An 18,043-nucleotide genomic window follows, 5' to 3' on the forward strand; every position below is an offset into this window, starting at 1 on the left:
TTGTGATAAACCTATAAAACTGACCAGGTACAAATCAGTTGATCCTTCTGCAAATTAGCAAAACACCTTGTCCCAATTCAGACCTCAATCATCACTCAAGTCAGATTAAAAAAAATACTCACAGGTTTTATAGATATTTTTAAAACCCAAAACCAATTATATTAATTATTTCCTTGCATTGGCCCAGAAAACCAGTATAGATCCAAAGCTTGAAATTAAAAATGCTGAAAAACGAAATCTATTAAATACTCCATAAACCATTTGTTAATTGTTTTATAAAAGGAAACATAAGGACAGAAATACACTAATTAAAAAAAAACTAAAGAATATTTTTACATCAACATTCTAACTCAATTCAACTAAAATCAGAGAAACACTTTGGCCATTAAGATTGGATAACTGTGGGATAAGTTGAATTCTCAGAACAAACCATCAAGGGTTCACTTACCAGCAATTCACGGAAAGAAAGGCCAGGCTCCCTGCACTCCAGGGAGGCGGCTCCGCGCGGAATGTCCCTTGCCGTCCACGCTGTCCCAGTTCAACTCCTGGTTCGACAGTTCACGTCTGAGTGTCTCCCATTGCATTTACCTGTCCCTAAACTAGGGACAGCAATGGAATCTACACGATAGAACCGTTGGGCTGGAGACACCTTCACAGGTAAAAACTTCCCACAGTCCTGGCATAAATAAGCACCCAAGAAATGGAAGCCCTTGTGGGTACAGGCACGATTCATCTTTTCTGAGGTCCACTTCTGCTGTGGCCTGGGGTCACATTCATTTGATGACAAATCAGTTTCCTTCTATTACTAGGTGAATTTAGTCCATTGACAGATATTCACTAAGTCATCAATTTTCCTTGTCTATTTTTACTGTTTCTTTTAGCTTTTGTTTTTAAAAAACATATATAATTATATTATATATATTATGTATAAATAATATATATATATTTTAGCTTTTGTTTTATTTCAGCAATTGACATGTTTACTTTGCTCAATGTACAAATTGCCTCTGGAAAGTTTAAAGGTTTGACTCTTTTAGTGGTTGATTTAGTAGCCATGCCTTTTATGTAGCATAGTTATTTCTGTATTTTTTTTTTTTAGAAACTATCTTTTCACTTCTTACTACCGACAGTGAAATCGTGATTTCTACTTCCTGTAGCCTCTTCCTTTACTCCCTTCATCATCTCATTTTATTACATTATTCTTACATTCATTTTATATACTTTTTAATTTTAATTGACTGGTTTTAATTTAATCTTAATATATGTATAATGTAGTAATTATCCATCTATTTATGGGGTCCAGAATGACATGTTAGTACCTATATACAATGAACAAGGATCAGATCATGGTAATTGGCAAATCTAAAACTTCACATACCATTTCTTTGTTCCAGGAGCGTTAAAATCCTCTCAAGAAGCTATTTTGAAATAATCAATTAATTGTTGAAAACCATAGTCATCTTTCAGTGCTACAGATCATCAGAAATGATTCCCCCATTCGACAGCACACCTGCACCCGTTCACCATCCTCGCTCCATCTCTCTCTTCCCCACTCCCTTCCCAGCCTCTGGTAACCACTATTCTACTCTCTACTTCTTCAACCTCAATTTTTTAGCTTCCAAGATCATGCAGTATTTGTCTGTGGAATTTTCTTCGAGTGGTTTCACAGCGCCAGGCCTTACATTTAAGCTTTTGAGCCTTTTCAGTTGATTTTTGTACATGGTAAAAGATAAAGGTCTACTTTCTTTCTTCTGTATATGCATATCCCGCTTTCCCAGCACCACTTATTAAAGAGGCTTTCCTTCAGTATTTGTCTATTTGAAATGAATGCCTGATTCATTTCATTTAACACACATCCTCCAGTTCTATCCATGTTTCTGGAAACAACATCCTTTTTATGGCTGAATACTATTCCACTGAGTATGTACCACACTTCTTTATCCATTCATCTGTAGATGGTCACTCAGGTTGATTCCATCTCCTTGGCTGTGATAAACAGTGCCACAATAAGCAGGAGAGCGCAAATATCTCTTAGACATGCTGACTTCGGTACCTTCAGTATGCACATCCAGCAGTAAGACCGCTAGGTCATGTGGTTGTTTTTGGAGGAATCCCAATGCTATTTTCCTTAACACCTGCACCAATTTACATTCCCGCCAACAGCGATGAGAACTCCCCCTCTGCATGCTCACCAGCATCTGTTGATGCTTACCTTTTTGATAACAGCCCCTCTCACTGAGGTGAGATAGTATCTCTTTGCAGTTTTGATTTGCATTTCCCTGTTGATCAGTGATGGTGAGCGTGTTTCATGTATGTGCTGGTCATTTGTGTCTCTTCTTTGGAGAAATATCTATTGAGGCCATTCACTCCATTTTTAATTCGGTTATTTGTTTGGAGGTTTTTGTTTGTTGTTTTTGTTTTTGTTTTGCTGTTGAGTTACTTGAGATCCTTATATATTCTGGAAATCAATCCTGTTGGGGATGAATAGTTTGCAAATGTTTTCTCCCATTCTGCAGATGATGTCTTCCCTCTTGATGGATCCCTATGCTGAACAGAAGATTTTTAGTTTGATATAAACCCATTTGTCAATTTTTGCTTTTGTTGCCTATGCTATTGGGGTCATAGCCCAAAACATCTCTGCCCAGACCAATGTCCCTAAGTATTTCCCCTGTATTTTCTTCGAATGGTTTCACAGCGCCAGGCCTCACATTTAAGCTCTTGAGCCTTTTCAGTTGATTTTTGTACATGGTAAAAGACAAAGGTCTACTTTCTTTCTTCTGTGTATGCATATCCTGCTCTCCCAGCACCACTTATTAAAGAGGCTTTCCTTCAATACATACGTTCTTGCTGTTTAAAAAATCAGTTGGTTATAAATATGTGAAGCTAGAGGGACTGCATTCCATCCCAGGGGTCTTGGTGTTGAGTCTCAGCTCTGCGCTTAGTGGCTGTGGGAGAGGGCGGCTCCTTAGCCTCTGACTTGGGCTTCCGCATCTCTAAAGCAGGGCTTTCCCTCTGGGGATATTGAAGGCTACATGAAGTACTGATTTCATGACATTCAGTGACATACTAAAGAAAAACTCCCGTGGTAAGCAGAACAGGGGCTACGTCTGGGCCAGGTACCTGTGGTTCCTTCACAGTCCATGACCAAGGTCGAGGCTCCGGGCTCTGGGCCCTTGGACCTCCACTGTACTGTCCCAGCAGCTCCTGCGTTCACAATGGAAGTTTCTCGAGAAACAAGAGCAGCACACTGTCATCATTTTGGTAAACACACATTTTTGATTTTCCGGGGCAGTCCAATTTTAAGCATTTGGTCCTGCTATTTTCATAAAAATCCAAATATCAAAAATTCCAGGGTTTTGGCACCCAAACTGTCTCCTAATACTTGAAGCCAGATGAAGAACAAAGGCCCTTTATCAGAAAAGACACAACATTCCCAGACTCAAAAAACGATGAGTGCTGCTTTGCCTCCGCAGCCCTGCCCCTGCTAGCCCCTCAGAAGGACTTGCTGAGTCACAGCCAGGTCTGTGCAGCCAGAAACCAAAAGGAGGCTGAGCTTAGAGCGTCAGGATGGTCGGAGGTCCAGCAGGCTTTAGGGTCCAGGACTTGGTGCAGGGTCCAGCGTCGGCAGGCACAGGACCTGCAGGGGCAAGGCTGAGAAAATGACTCCAGGTTCTTCCCACCAGGTGAGACGTGCTCGCCACCTTGGCCAGGGGGCCCCAGGCACAGCAGGGCCGAGTGTGGGCTGTGCCCAGGCACATGGACTTCAACCGCAGGATAAAACTCTGTTGGTTCCCTATTCTAAAACTGAGTTCCTATCATCAGGAACAGAAGGCACCCAGGAAGCCACAGGCATGGGCTACATTCAAGGCTTACCCTTCATCTCAGGTGAAAAGAGATCAGAGTGCTGGAATCGGGTCCCAACACCAGCATCCAGATGTTCTGTAGATGTCCCTCAAAGGAAGGACCAGAGAGAAGCCATGCTGATTCCAGGGTGGAAGGGAGAGAGAGGGTTCTATTATTTCCAGACAGTTCAGGAAAGAGGAACAACGTGAGGCCAAACTGAGCGTTCTCTAACACTCGAGATGGGGGCCACCAAGTGTCCAACATAGCAGCCAGACCATCACAGAGACAGCGGGAGGTGTGAATGTGGTGCCACCTTCCGTCTTGGGACGGTAAGCACAGGCCCCTCCCTTCCAGCTCTGGTCCGAGCACCAGCTTCCTTACATTCTCAGCTGTAGGCAGGAACCTAGGGATACCTGCCCCGGGCACTTGTCAGGGTTCCTTTGCTTCTGCTCATGGGTTGGGCTCTCCCAACCATAATCTTGAAGACTTACAAGGGAGACAGAAACCAGCCCTTCAAAAGAGCCGAGGCGGGAAGCTCAGCAATCTCCAGCTAAGGAAGCCCCAGCACCCTAGCAGTTGTGAGACATGTCACTGAGCAGGGGGCGCTACCTCTGAACCCCCTGCCTTAGAGTACAAGCATGGAAAGTCTCACAGGGTCCTCAGAGGATGCTCTGGGAACGGGACAGGTGAAGAGCTGCCATTAGACAACCCATCTAACTACCGGGCTACCTCTGAACAGTGACTGCAAGCAATTTAGAGGTAATTGTCAACGTGCTCTCCTGGAGACTCGGAATGTCAATTTCCAATCTGCGGCTTCCAGAGCAGGAGAGACCACTGATGCTTTCTACGTGAGATCAAGCCTCCTCTCAGGACTGAGTATAGACGGTCCTGTGCACACTGGAAGAGTAATCAGAGGGAGAGGACAGCCTTTACTTTCCTGCCTCTCTCCTGAAATTCCTGGAAAATCTATCTTGTCCTGAGCACAAGACGTTGGTGTCCTCTCTGAGCTTATATTATTAAATTAACACAAGTAAAAGTCCACTTGGAAAAAAGGAAGCTGTAACTGAGCTAGGAGGATTCTTTCAAAGTCCTCTGCTTAAAATGAGGGCAAAAGAGGGAGGTGCTTCTGCTACACCGTGGCAGATGCTTTTCAGTAAAAGGTCACAGTCTGCAATATCTTGCACCACAAAAATCAAGTTCATGGAGAAACCCAGGTAATAGCCAGAACTTCCAAAAATCCACTCAGCTCCATAATCAGAAGATTCAAAAACAATCAATTCCAACAATATTAGCACAGTTTAGACAGGTTGAATGCAGCAATCATGATAGGATTCGGCTTTAGAGAAGCAAACAAACAGCACAGGCAGGTGAGGAAGAGGCAGAAGGCAGAGTGGAGCTGATGAGCTGCAGGGACAAGGACAACGCTCACAAAGGAACGGAACACAAGGCAGCGCATGGCCACTCTGAGTCAGAGGAACAGGAGGTGAGAGGACCCTGCAGGACCTTGTTCCCTGCAGACTCTGCACTCGCCCAGGCTGGTGCACTCCACGGTCAGGGGCTGGGACTTGGTCCCACCAACATTACTGCACACTGGGCCCTCCAGCCGATTCCACCAGCCATGAATCAAAACCCTTCCTAATCAGGATTTGTGTTTGTGCTGAACACGTACATGTTTCTTATCATAACTCCTTAAACAATGCAGAATAACAATCATGGAGCCTGCATTTACACTGTAATGGGTATTGCAAGTCATCTAGAGAGGATTTAAAATATATGGGAGGATGTGGTGGGTTGCATGCAAACACAGCCATTATTTTACATAAGGGACTTGAGTAGCTATGGATTTTGGAATCCAAGAGGTGGGGGGCTGGAACCAAACCCCCACAACATCAAAAGATGGCTATAGTAGCAAAAATCACACATGAACCAATGCTACTTGTGTGTGTCATGATGACATCATTCCTGCGTCTGCCAATCACAGAAGGAAGTGTGTCAATGACAGCTGACCTGCCTCCTTCTGGACAGCTCCACTGTTGCTATGGAACCCATATGCACGGCAGCAACTGTCCCGAAGCCCGTGTGAAGCACGTGTGCAGACACTGCATGGACACTGTGCAGGAAGACCCAAGAAAGCAGGATGCACATGATTGGCAAGGGGCTCATCACCTGGCCAGGGGACAGACGAGTACATCTACATGCGCTCCCTGTCAGAAAAGAGAGGAACACAGCCAAGCCATAATTCCAGATGTTGTAGCTGAAACACCCCAGCTGCCACCGTGGGAAGCAGCTTTATGGCACTGTCAGGGCAACAAATGGAGGTTTCAAGCTGCTGGGATTCATAATCTACCCCTCCTGGGAAATCCTAGCTGAGTCACTTGAGCACCCTGTCTGGTTTACGTAAGTCAGAGGAAATAATAATGACCCTTGTCCCTCCTGTTGAGAAATAAATGAAGCCAGGTACTGAGCACAGTGTGGACACCTCTCAGGGTCTCCCTGTCACAATCAAAGCCTCTGGAAGGTGGGCAGTCAGCAGGGGCTTTCTGTGCCTGGCCAGAGGAGGCACTCTGCAAGGGTCCCCTGAGAGTATGAACAAGGCCTCTGGGGGACAAATCTCCTTCTTTACTCCTCTTTGTCCTCACAATACCAGGACAGAGTCAGAGGTGGGACCTGTGCTTTCCTGATGGTGACAGAGTCTCCAAGGAGGTGGGCATCTCACTAAAGCCACTCAGCTAACTGGAGCCTCCCAGCCTGTGATTCTGTGTGCTCCAGCCTGGACTATGGCCACTGTGTGCCCAGAGAGCCCTGGGCCCGTGCAGGGCTGCACTCAACATGCTCACGTCCCAGGAGCGCTACAGAATATGTATTTAAAATATGACTTCTAATTCTGACACCTTGCTGTTTCTCGCACTTAAAATCCCATTAGCTTGACACGCCTACAAAATACTCATATGTGAGACAAGATGTAGTTATTTTTAAGTTGCATTTGAAACCGTTATGTGTGGGGAGAAGTATTTTTGGATTGACTTTAATTGTGCACCTGCGGCAGCGGAATCACGAAGCTTATGGAGCTGATGGGGAGGTACAAACCCCAGCGGGGACCCGACCTCGTCTACTTGCTGTGGGGGTTGGAATCGGAGCCTGCTGCAGGCCCATCTCCACACTGTGGGGTCAACACCAGGTAGCACAGGTGGTGTCCAGAGGCTGAGGGATGGGTGGCCTCGCCCTGGCCATTAAGGCAGCACATTCACACTCTAAGAGCAGGTCTCGAGATATTCTTGTGAGGGGACATCAGGGTAAAGAATCTACCACTGAAGAGAAAAATCCCCATAAAGACAAATGTGACTTCCATCCACCCTGACGGAGGGCAGGGGAGTGGGCTCTGCTGACTCACTCATGGTGGGGAGCCTGGTTGCTCCCTGCGCTCTGTCTCCCATGGGTAAAGGACAAAGAAGGAGGTGAGATGGCCAGGAAGTAAGGACAGGACACACCCACCAGGGGCCTGCTGCACAGCCCAGTGAAGCAGGCCATGGGCACTCTGCCCACGTCAGCCAGCTCTCGGCCACATTCTCTGTGCTCTGTGTGTGCTGCAGGGACTATTTTGGGGCACCTGGGGAGAGAGGAGCTGAAGACCAGGCCCCTCTCAAGGAGGATGGCTCAGATAACACCATAAAGAAACATTCAGAGAGGGGTACACATGCAGGGAGACCCAGAGGGCTCGGGCACCCAGGGACTAACGGGGAGTTTGTTGAAAGAATAGCAGGGAGCCACCAGGGGTGTTCAGCAGAGGAACGAGGTAACCCAGCAAATGCTTCAGAATTGTCGTCACCAGTTTCCCTGCTCAATCAACCTTGTGGACGCTCAGGAGGCTCATTTTTCTGATGAGGCAACTGAGGCTCAGAGACATGAGGTGATCATTCCAAGGGTCTCGACATGGAGGAACATCCGGGCCAAGCTCAAACATAGCATGTCTGACCCCAGCACGCTTGCTCCCATGCTCTGCCCATCCAGCCTGCTGGTGGACAGTCCTTTCCACCTGGAAGGACTCAGCACCCCACCTTCTCACCAGGCCCACAAGTTTAGGGTCAACAGGGCCTTGCCATTGATGGCAGACAGCATGGATAAACATAGACTCTTTTATTTAAAGGATAACTTCATTTGTAGAGAAAGCATCGAAGGCATCAGATGAGCCCCCCTTGTCGATGCACAAAACAGCCCCACGCTCCCATGTGGATCTAACCCCTTGGGTCTGACTCCGGTTCCCCTTTGGAGGCACCCCAGGTGCCTGGGGATTGACAGCGGGAACTTCTGGTCAAACTCTTTTCAGAGTTCCTGTGTAAAATACAGGAGTTTTTGTTGTTGTTGTTTTTATTTTAATTTTTTTTTTTTTTTTGTAGTTTCCAGTTGTATATAACCAAATGTTTCTTCACAGTTTTTTGTTTTTTTTTTTTTTAAAAAAGAGTATTTCTAAACCAATCTGGATGGGCTCAAGTCTTAGAAAACCCTGAGCCCCTGCACTTCCTGGGAAGGGGCCTCTGGCACAGCACACTTACAACGACCTAGGGGTCCACACTGCCACTTAGAAGCCACTAGCCTGAGTGTAGCAGGGAGGGAAGGACCTGAGCAAGACGGCACTTGTGCATAAGGCTTTGGGACCTGCACACAGGTACGGAGCGGACGGGGAAAGAGAAATGAAATGTGGAACAGGAGAGAGCGACACGGGGCAGGACAGAGCAGACGCTATACTGAGAAGAGCTGACCAGCGGGAGCCAGGGCGGGGGAACGGCACCGGAGAGAGGTGGGCAAAATCATGTCCCCCAAGAGGCCCATGTCCCTTGCACATGTCAGGCTACGTGGCAAGGAGGAATGGAGACTACAGATGGGATCTGGGTTGCAGAAGGGGACGGAGAGGGTCCTGGGGCATCTGGACAGGCCCAGCATAATCGACAGGGTCCTCAAAAGTGAAATAGAAGAGAGAAGCAGAGAGACAGCAGCTCCCAAGGACTCGGCCCACCCTGCAGGCTCCCAGGAAAGAAAGGCCGCAAGCCAGGAGCAGGTCGGCCTTGGGGTGCTGGGACAGGGAAGGAAACACATGCTCCTGGAGCCTCCAGAAGGAACCGGCCCACCCACACCTTGACCTCGCCCAGTGAGACCTCCAACCGCCACACTGGGAGGGGATACATGTGGGTTGACTTAAGAGGCCACAAGAGTTGTTGGAGCAGGGACAGCAGGGATCAGCGCGGGTTTCTACTGTGAGAGGCAAAGGGGTTCCAGGCAGAGGAACCCACCTGAGGAAAGGTGTGGAGTCAAGAACCATGTGGTGTGTAGAGTGTGGGGGGCATCACTTGAGAGGGACACTTGACAGTATGGAGGGCCAAGGTCACAGTGGCCCTGGAGCCTCAGGGAAGAAAGAAAGGCGGGATGCACCCAGCCCCAGGAAGCACTAAGGATTTGACCTCGAGGGACCTTTGAGGTCACTGAACAGCCTGGAGGAGGTGGACACAGTGGAGATGAGAAGAGACAGAGACTGGCAGGGAGCCAAGGAGGAGCAGTGCCACCACCTCCCTGCCCCATGCCTCAGCCACAAGCAGGCCCCTAGGCCCGTCTCGCTTTGCTCCAGCTCCTCCCAGACAGAGGGCCTGTGGAGGGACAAGCTCAAGAGGGAGGCAGACCCACCTGGTCTAGGTGCCAGGGACCTCACTTCTACCAAAGGCCATCTTTGAAGAAGACACGCCCTCTCTGCATCTCAGCGTACTCTCTGCACAGTGAGATTTACGCAGCGATGCCGCATTTGTCGGGAGAGCGCCGACTAACACATTTGAAATGCCATGCATGGTGGGCTCAGTGAACCCTGTCCGCATCTGTGACTGGAGCCATCGGAGTTGCAAGCAGAATGCACCGGAAGGGCTGGTACCTGGATGTTGAGTCTCCCTCGATGCGCTCCCAGGCCGTAGCGCTTCGCCGTGGAGGCGTGGAGCTGGAAGTCTGTGATCTTTAGGGTCTCCAGACCAAGAGGCGGGCAACCTGGAAGAACAAGGCGCGTTATAAACAAGGCCAGCTGCTGCAAGAAACCTTCCTGGTTTTCTAAAGGTGGTCATGTGCTTTTCCCTTTCCCTCTGAGCCCTCGCTGCCGGCCCACGGTGTTTCTAGACAGATAGGGTCACCGCGACTGTCAACGCTCTTGTCTCTTGCCACCACCTGCTTTCTGGTGCTTCGGCCCTGGTATTCCTTCTCTGTAGCTGTCCCTGCTGCTGTCTGAGCCTGTTCCCAATTAAGGGCCCTTCCACAAGGTGACTCAGTCAGGCAGCAGCATTGGGTAACAATTTCAGAAGGATCCCATGGTTGAGCTCTGCAAATTAATCAGAAGTTGTTGATTTTGCTTCAGTAACTCTAGCCTCCTCGTTGTGCATGCTAATGAAGAGGACGCCAAAATAGAAAGACTCTATTGTCGTCTGTTCTGACAAGTTTGAAAACAGCTACTAGTACCCTTTGCCCCTGGAATAAAACGCCAGTGCTTGGGCAGACCCTGGTGATCGTCCAAGTTCAGCCCATCATCCCTACACATGGGAGTACTAACAGCAGCGGGGGCTGAGCCACAGGCCTCACCCGTTGGAGCTGTCATTCTTACCTGCAGAGCACTGGGTGGCCGTCATCTTGCCAGGCTCTCCAGCCCCCTGAGACCAGCAGGTCTTTTCCAATGGGACTTCTCCTGGATGTACAGATGCCCCACATCCCCTGAGGTGCCCTGAGATCCCGGGGCACTTCTTGCTCAGCCGTGACCCACACAACTGCTTGCATCTGGTGTGCTCACCTGCAGACCTGCCACTGTGCTGGAATCCAAGTCTCCAGTGGTGCCTCCACCTTAGCACCTGACTTGGCGAAGCCCACAAAACTCCCAAGTAGGAGTGAACCAACCCATCCCTACAAAGTTAGACAGCTCCAAACGAACAGGGTAAATGCAAATAGTCATGTGGGTCGCCACTGAGAAGGTGCCCCAGGATCCCAGGGCCCCCAGGAGATGTGGGGCACCTGAACATCCAGCATGACTCCCCTCAGGGAAAAGCCTGCTGGTCCCAGGGGGCTGCAGGGCTGGCAAGAGGACAGCCAGCAGTCCTTCCGTGGGCACTTGCCGGCCAGGACCCCAGACACCACCAGGCCTTCCTTGAGTTTTCAGAAAAGGAAACCCAGGCCCCGAGAGCTGAGGCGGGTCACCAGAGACAAGGCTGCCGGCCTCAGAGCTCCGGCTGACACATGATGCCACTCGGCTCCCTGGCCCTGCCGGCACCCACTGGGAGGAGACTTCCTGGACCAGGAACTGTTCATTTGCCATCTGCACTGTGCATGGGAGGCAGAGGGACAGGTCCTGCCATGGTGAGGAGCAGGAGCCGCAGGTGAGGTGTGGCTGTCCACCTACTGGGCACTGCAAGAAGACAGGGCAGCTTCCGGTGAGCACTGGTGCTCTAAAGAGCTTCTCTGAGAGGGTCGTGCAGCAAGGGGGGATGTGACTGGGGGGATGTGAGTGGGGGAGATGTGAATGGGGCAACATGTGAATGGGGGTCTTGCAATGTGCCTGGGGAGAGGCATATAGGAAGAGAAGGGGCCACAGGAATGGGGCCACGCAGCAAATGGGAGCCATGCAGTGAGCCAGAGAGAGGCCACCGTGCAATAAGGGATGACCATGCAGCAAGTACCCAGAACCACCCAAGGCTGATCACCTAGTAACCTAGTCACCACAGCCCCCTTCCTTACTAGGCTGTGCCCTTTCACCCTCAGGCTAGAGATATGTGGGTCTGGTGAACATAGGTGGCAAGTCCTTAGTCCCAAATGTTAACAAAATACTTCAGAGGTGTGGGGCCTTGGGGAAGCGACAGGATTACAAGGGCTCTGACCTGTGGTGGATTCATGGCTGAATGCCCTACCAGGAGGGGCACAAACTTCAGGTGAGCTGGTGGAAGGGAGTGGGTCCCTGGCATGTCCTTAGGGACTATGTCTGACCCCTGCTTCTTCCTCCCTCTTTGCTTCCAAGCAGCCAGAGGGAAGCCTCCTCCACACACCCTCCCACCCAGATGCCCTGCCTTGCCTCAGGCCTAGACACAGCAAAGCCAAAGATGGGCTGCGCTCTGGACCCCAGGCCCCAGACACAGTGGGGGACAGCTGCTAACAGCACAGCTGCAAAGCCTGCTTCTCTGGAGCAAGAGCAGCCACGCCAAATCCACAGCAAGGATGAACGGCTTCAAGGACACCTCCATGTCTGCAGAACCAGAAATCCAGGCGGACCCAGCTGGTCCTCCTGTGACTCCGGGAGAGGACCAAGCGCAGTCATCAAACTAACAAGACTCCTCACTGCAGTTCCTGCATCGAAGGCTTGAGAACAAATGAACTGGAATCTGGGCTCCATTACCAACCAACTACCAGTCCACAATCAAGACAATTAAGGGCATTTTAGACATAGGAGCACTCAGAAAATGACCCTCCCATCATAAGCATAGACCTTTCTGAGATAGTGTGCTGGGATAACGTGCCAGAGACCAGCAGATAAACCCTGGGGACAGCAAGAAGTGAGGACCCTGCCAGCCAAGGACTCCAAACACAACACAGAGTTGGAACAAGAACTTAAGAATTCCTTTAGTTTAAATTCTCAAAGAAACATCTGTCCTTGGCCAAGGACCTGCCAATCACAACACTGCCTTTCAACAAGGAGGCCTTTCCTTCAACCTTCAGGACACAAAGCTAAGGAAGACAGGTGCATTAATGATCAAGCAGAATGAAGGAGGAAAAAGGGGGTTTCAAGGCGATTTAAACATCTATAAGCAGAAAGTAAAAGACAAATCTTGGATGAACTATAACATATTTCTATTATTATGTCAAGCCATGAGAGAATTATTAGGCTTAAAGAATGCTTGAAATAAATGGGAGTCTCATTCACAGCAATTCAGCCCTCGTCAGTATTCTGCTAAGCTCCCAGCCAGGCTGAGGGAGAGCCCCTTCCCTGGCACCAGGACCGGCTCCCCAGAGGATCTGGGCCAGCAGTGCCACCCACTTCCTCAGGCAAGCTCCCCCACCATCTAGAAAAAACAAGCAGTCATGTCTTTTACCATCAAATCACGTTTCCATTGCTTCTAGGAAGAAAAAGGCTCTAATCCTGAGAAGCATGTGGGTGAGCAGAAAGGTGTGAACAAACATTTCAGGAACATATTATTTAAGATCTGAGATGTGTCACAATTTGGAGAAAGGAGAGTGACAGTCATCAAGGATGAACATAGTTTCTCTTAAAGCAAGTGGGGCTCTCTCCCAACACCTCTGTTGAGTAGGGTGCCTGCCGTCTCCCAGCCCTGGGCTCTGTTCCTTGGGAGGTAAAGATGGGCCCTGCCTCACCCCACCTTGTCCACCCCATGCTTCATTAGGTCTGTCCCCTGCTAGCATCCTCTGCACTGCAGACACTTGGCAGTGGTCCCTACTACCACCTAAATCACCCCATGTGTACATCAGCACTTGAGCCAACTGGGTGTGTGCATCATCTTTAATACCAAGGAGGTCTTTGTGACCCATAAGCTACAGGGCACAGTCAGAACATGGCATGTGAGTCCGGAATCAGGGGCACCAGTCCCAACACTCCACTCCCAATATCCCAACTCTGCTAGGGTGGAGACAGGTTGGAGGGAAAGCTGTTATATGAAGGTCGAGTCATAAGAAATAGCTAAATGGGTAGTGATTTGGAGGCCATTAGAGTAATGTGCAAACAACCTCCAGGCCCTCTGGAAGTTTCTTCACTAATTCATAAGAATAAATCTTCATAACGACCATAAGACATGGGCACATCATTCCATTCCCCTCAGGAACAAACGGAAACTCAGGGAGACTAAGCTGAGCTTAGCAGCTACTAAGTGTCTGAGTTAGAACCTGAAAATCAAGTGCAACACGGATCTCATATAGCCTTATGCCCCCTGTTTGACTTGAAAACTCCAAACTATACTACAAATGCTAATTGCTTGGTTGTTGTTGGGTCACACCAGGAAAAGGGCACTGGAGCTGGGACAATTGTCACCAAATTGGCAGAGGGGAGCTCAGGGTCCCGGTCCTTGCAGCCTGCAGTGGCTGCCTGCTGGAAATGGAGCAGGGAATTTCTAGGGGCAAGGGACAGGCTCCTAGTTATAATTCCCAGCCCTCCTGAACTTTTTGCTTCCATTGTTACCTATAAGTAGAATAGCTGTGATTTACGGAATGCCTTCCTTCCCCTTTCTGAACTTGACATTCCCTTTGATGAATGAGGTGCACGGAGGCAGCTTCCTGGTGCGTGGGATGGTGTTTGAGTGGCTCCTGACTGTCAGACAGGGCACAGGCCTCTCAGGGTGTTGGGAAATCTCTGAGCTGGTATTTGTTTTAATGTTAATGGAAACACAGGAATGTAAAAGGAAATTTTATCACTAGAAGGTGACTTAGGAATAAGTCCTCAAGATCTTGGGGGAGGCAAGAAATACTTAAATAAAGAAAAAAGCACTAATCATAAAACATTAATGATTTTTTTTAATTTAAAATTCACATTTTAAATTTAAGAACATCTTTTATTTAAAAGACGCCATTGCTAGAGCGAAAAGGTAAGCCGAGGAGTGGGAGAAGATACTTGCAAAGCACATATCCAACAAGGAACTCATATCTGCAGCTTTTTTTTAGGGAAAGCCAATAAACAGAAAACCCTCCTATAAATGAGTAAATGAGCAAAAGACCTGGATGAGTAGTCACAAAAGAAGTCAGCCTGATGGCAAGAAAATGCCATTTAAGACCAATGTGGCATAGCAGTACACAGCTCCCAGTACACAGCTCCCAGTATAAATAAAATCTTAAAATCTGATAATACCAAATGTGGGCCTCCAAAGAAAAGAAGCAACTTAATAATACCAAATGTGGGCCTCCAAAGAAAAGAAGCAACTCTCTTACACTATGTTCAAGATTATTTAATATATCTCATAAAACCACTCTCATTCACTGCTGGTAGGAGTGTTAACGGGTCTAATCAATCAGAAAAAATCTCTAGCAATACTAACTAAAGGTAAATACTCACACCCTAGGACCCAGCAATTTCACTGGAGGAAATACCCAACATAAATGCATTCACACATGCACCTGAAGGCTGGCACAAGAATGACCCTAACTGCACCATGTGTAATAGCCCGACACTGAAAACAACCCCAATGTCTATCAATATGAAAATGAATGACAAGCTCAGTCTTGCAAGAGAATACTGTGAATCAATGCACCACAATAGGGCGAATCTCTAAAACACAAAGCTGAGCAAAAGAAGTCTGGTTCAAGAGTATATGATGAACACCGCCAAGTTCACCCAGGGGGGTCATCTCTAATGGTGGGGATCTCTGAGGAGAAGCTGGGGAGTGCCAAGCTGGGGCAGCGGGAGACTCCAGAGGTATTGCTGGTTCCTCCTCCTTCTAAGCCGTAGTTTAATGGCTCATTCACACAATGTGCAAGTGGCGTCTAGGACAATTCATTTCTATGACGATTCCATATGATTTCTATAATCTTCTGTATACATGTTACACTTCAACAAATTTTAAAAATGCCTCAGCTTTTCCTAACTACAACATCATACTGATTACAGACCAAACCCGTTTTTCTAATTCAGAAGGCATAAAAGAGAATTATGTTGAATATAAAAAAAAAGGCTATTTCAAAAGTCACCATATATCTTATTGTCTAAGAACAAAAACAATTATAGAGAAGAAAACAGATAAGTGGTTGCAGGAGTTAGGAACAGGGTGGGGGACATGCGGCTACCAAGCAGCAGCACAAGGGTGCTTTGGTGGGACAGTGGTCTTTCCACGAACCTGCACAGGACTGCACTCAGGCACACCGGCACACGCACAGCTGATGAAGTCAGATCATGCTTCGCAGCTTGTACCAATGCCAATTTCTCAATTCTGTTATTGTACCACAATTGTGCAAAATGTCAGCGCTAAAGGGGGAGAGTAAAGGCTGTATGCGATTCTTCTCCCCAAAATCTTTTTGCAACTTCCCGTGGTTCTGTAATTATTTCAGGGGGACAAAAAGTTGCATTTTTAAAAGAGGATTTAAAAGGAAAAACTCTGTTACACTATGTTTAAGATTATTTAATATATCTCATAAAACCACTGGTTGTTCACAGACTTTGGGGAATTCTCATTTAAAATTTTGCAACCTCCCCCAAACTTGCCCCAAAACACATGGAGAAATAAAATAGGAAGGTCTCCCGACAGGGCTTCAACCTAATGCCAGATGTGGACTAACAGTCACCACGTGTGAGTCAGATGGAGACGGTTAGGGGAAAATAGGGCTTCCCAAGGAGGGGCAAAAAACCTTTCATCCCTCTCTTGCTATGAGTGCCTCCAGCAAATCCAGGGTCTGCAGCAACTAGAAAATTAGACGCTGTCTATAAAAGCCCACATGTGGCTTTCTGGAATGGCCAGGAGCTTACCTCTCCACCCAAGGAACTTTGTAGAACTATCCATATCAGAAATTCTCAGAAAACAGCTGGACAGAAAGCAGGGGGAAGGCAGTGCCCACAAGAGGAGACAAGAAGAACATTGTCACAAAAACACAGGTGATTACAGATCTTCCCAGTGTCCTATCGGGATCGCGGTGTTTAAGGTCTCACAGTGGGAAACCAACTTGGCCTCTCAGAAGGAAACCAGCAGAAAGATAAAAGGCTGCCAGAAACCAGGGTCAGTGCTGTCCTGGGACTGGGTGGGGGGACGACCTGGGCAACATCTGTACCTCTGAGAAAAGCCTTAGACTGCCCCCCAGTGGAGGAAATCAGAGTGTATCTTGAGGCATTCAAAGATGAGTAAAGAACAAACACCAATGCGCAGTCGTGGGGAATAAAAATGTCTCAAGAGAAGATGAAAAGGGTACATCATCCAAAGGACGCAGAGAAATAATGCAGCTTTGAAAATGGTTTCATGTAATAGCTGGAAAATACTTTTCCCAGAAATTACTCCTCTTAACTATAGCCCAAGAGACTCGGCCTTTACTTAACAACATCGACCAAAAAAAAAAAAAAAAAAAAGATATGATAAAGTTAAAAAATTAAAAGATATTATAGGTTTTTAAATATTTAAAATAAGGACACATGTGAAGAAAACTAAATATTTAAAGGTAGAAATTAAATGCAAAAGGAAAAAGCTATTCTTTCTGAAGTGGGATCTTGACCAATGCAGCAAAGAAAAATAAATAAAAGATTCAAGGAATGGAAAGAAAAACCAAAATTGTCATTATTTAGTTCATCTTATAATTTTGCACCCAAATCAAAAATAATGTATTTTTATAAATGATAACAGTTTAGTAAGGTTGCTGGATATAAAATCAACATACAAAAATCAACTATATGTCTGTATCCTAGCAATAAAGCGTTGGAAAGTCAAAATTAAAAGCATCACAAAATAGCAAGTATCTAGGAATAAATCTATTAAAATTGCACATGATCTATAGAAAAAAAATTATGAGCAATAGGAAAGAAGATATAACAACTGAGGAGATATACCATGTTCATGGATTAAAAGATTCAATGTAATAAGTATGTTTATTCTCTCCAAATTGATTTGTAAAATTAATGAAAATCTAACCAAAATTTCAAGAGTTTTTGTAGGATTTGACTAGATGACATAAATGTATGCTTGTGTGGGTCTACATACATGTGCACACAGTGGGTCAAGAATAACTAAAAGAAGAAAGAGAGGGGAGAAGAAGAAGAGGAGGAGGAGGAGGAGGAGGAGGAGGGAGGAGGAGAAAAACTACCAGATATAAAAATCTGTTAGAAAGTTAGAGTAATGTAGAGATTGGAGTGTTTCATGCATGGGTAGAAAAATGAAGTAGTGATAAGTGGAGTAATGAGCCTGAAATCACTCATATGTAAGTGACCACTTGATATCCAACAGACAGAGGCAGCACTGTAGAGTATCATCTTCCTGTTGGAGCACTCTCTTGTTCCACTCACATTGCTCTACCTGCATACCACAGATTATGTGGCTTATAAGCAACAGAAATTTGCTTCCCACAGTTATGGAGGCTGAAAAGTTCAAGATCAAGCCACCAGCAGATACAGTGTCCAGGAAAGGCCTGTTTTCTGATTGACATGCACCAGCCATTTTCTCCCTGCATCCATACTGGTGGAAGGAGCTAGGGTGCTTTGGGGGAATCTCTTTTATAGAGGCACTAA

General features: G+C 47.2%; 1 protein-coding gene across 1 annotated transcript in view; it reads right to left on the reverse strand.

Annotated features, from left to right (window-relative positions):
• Positions 1–18,043, reverse strand: part of Cpxm2 (carboxypeptidase X, M14 family member 2) — a 96,904-nt gene that overhangs the window by 64,758 nt on the left and 14,103 nt on the right. The window contains exon 3 of the mRNA XM_046448854.2: positions 9,755–9,864. Coding sequence (XP_046304810.1) covers positions 9,755–9,864 — 110 coding nt within the window. The remainder of the gene's footprint in view (positions 1–9,754; positions 9,865–18,043) is intronic.

Source organism: Marmota monax, unplaced genomic scaffold, assembly GCF_021218885.2.
Source record: "Marmota monax isolate L192 unplaced genomic scaffold, Marmota_monax_Labrador192_F-V1.1 WCK01_AAM20220418_F8-fsc00076, whole genome shotgun sequence".
Lineage (NCBI taxonomy): Eukaryota > Metazoa > Chordata > Mammalia > Rodentia > Sciuridae > Marmota > Marmota monax.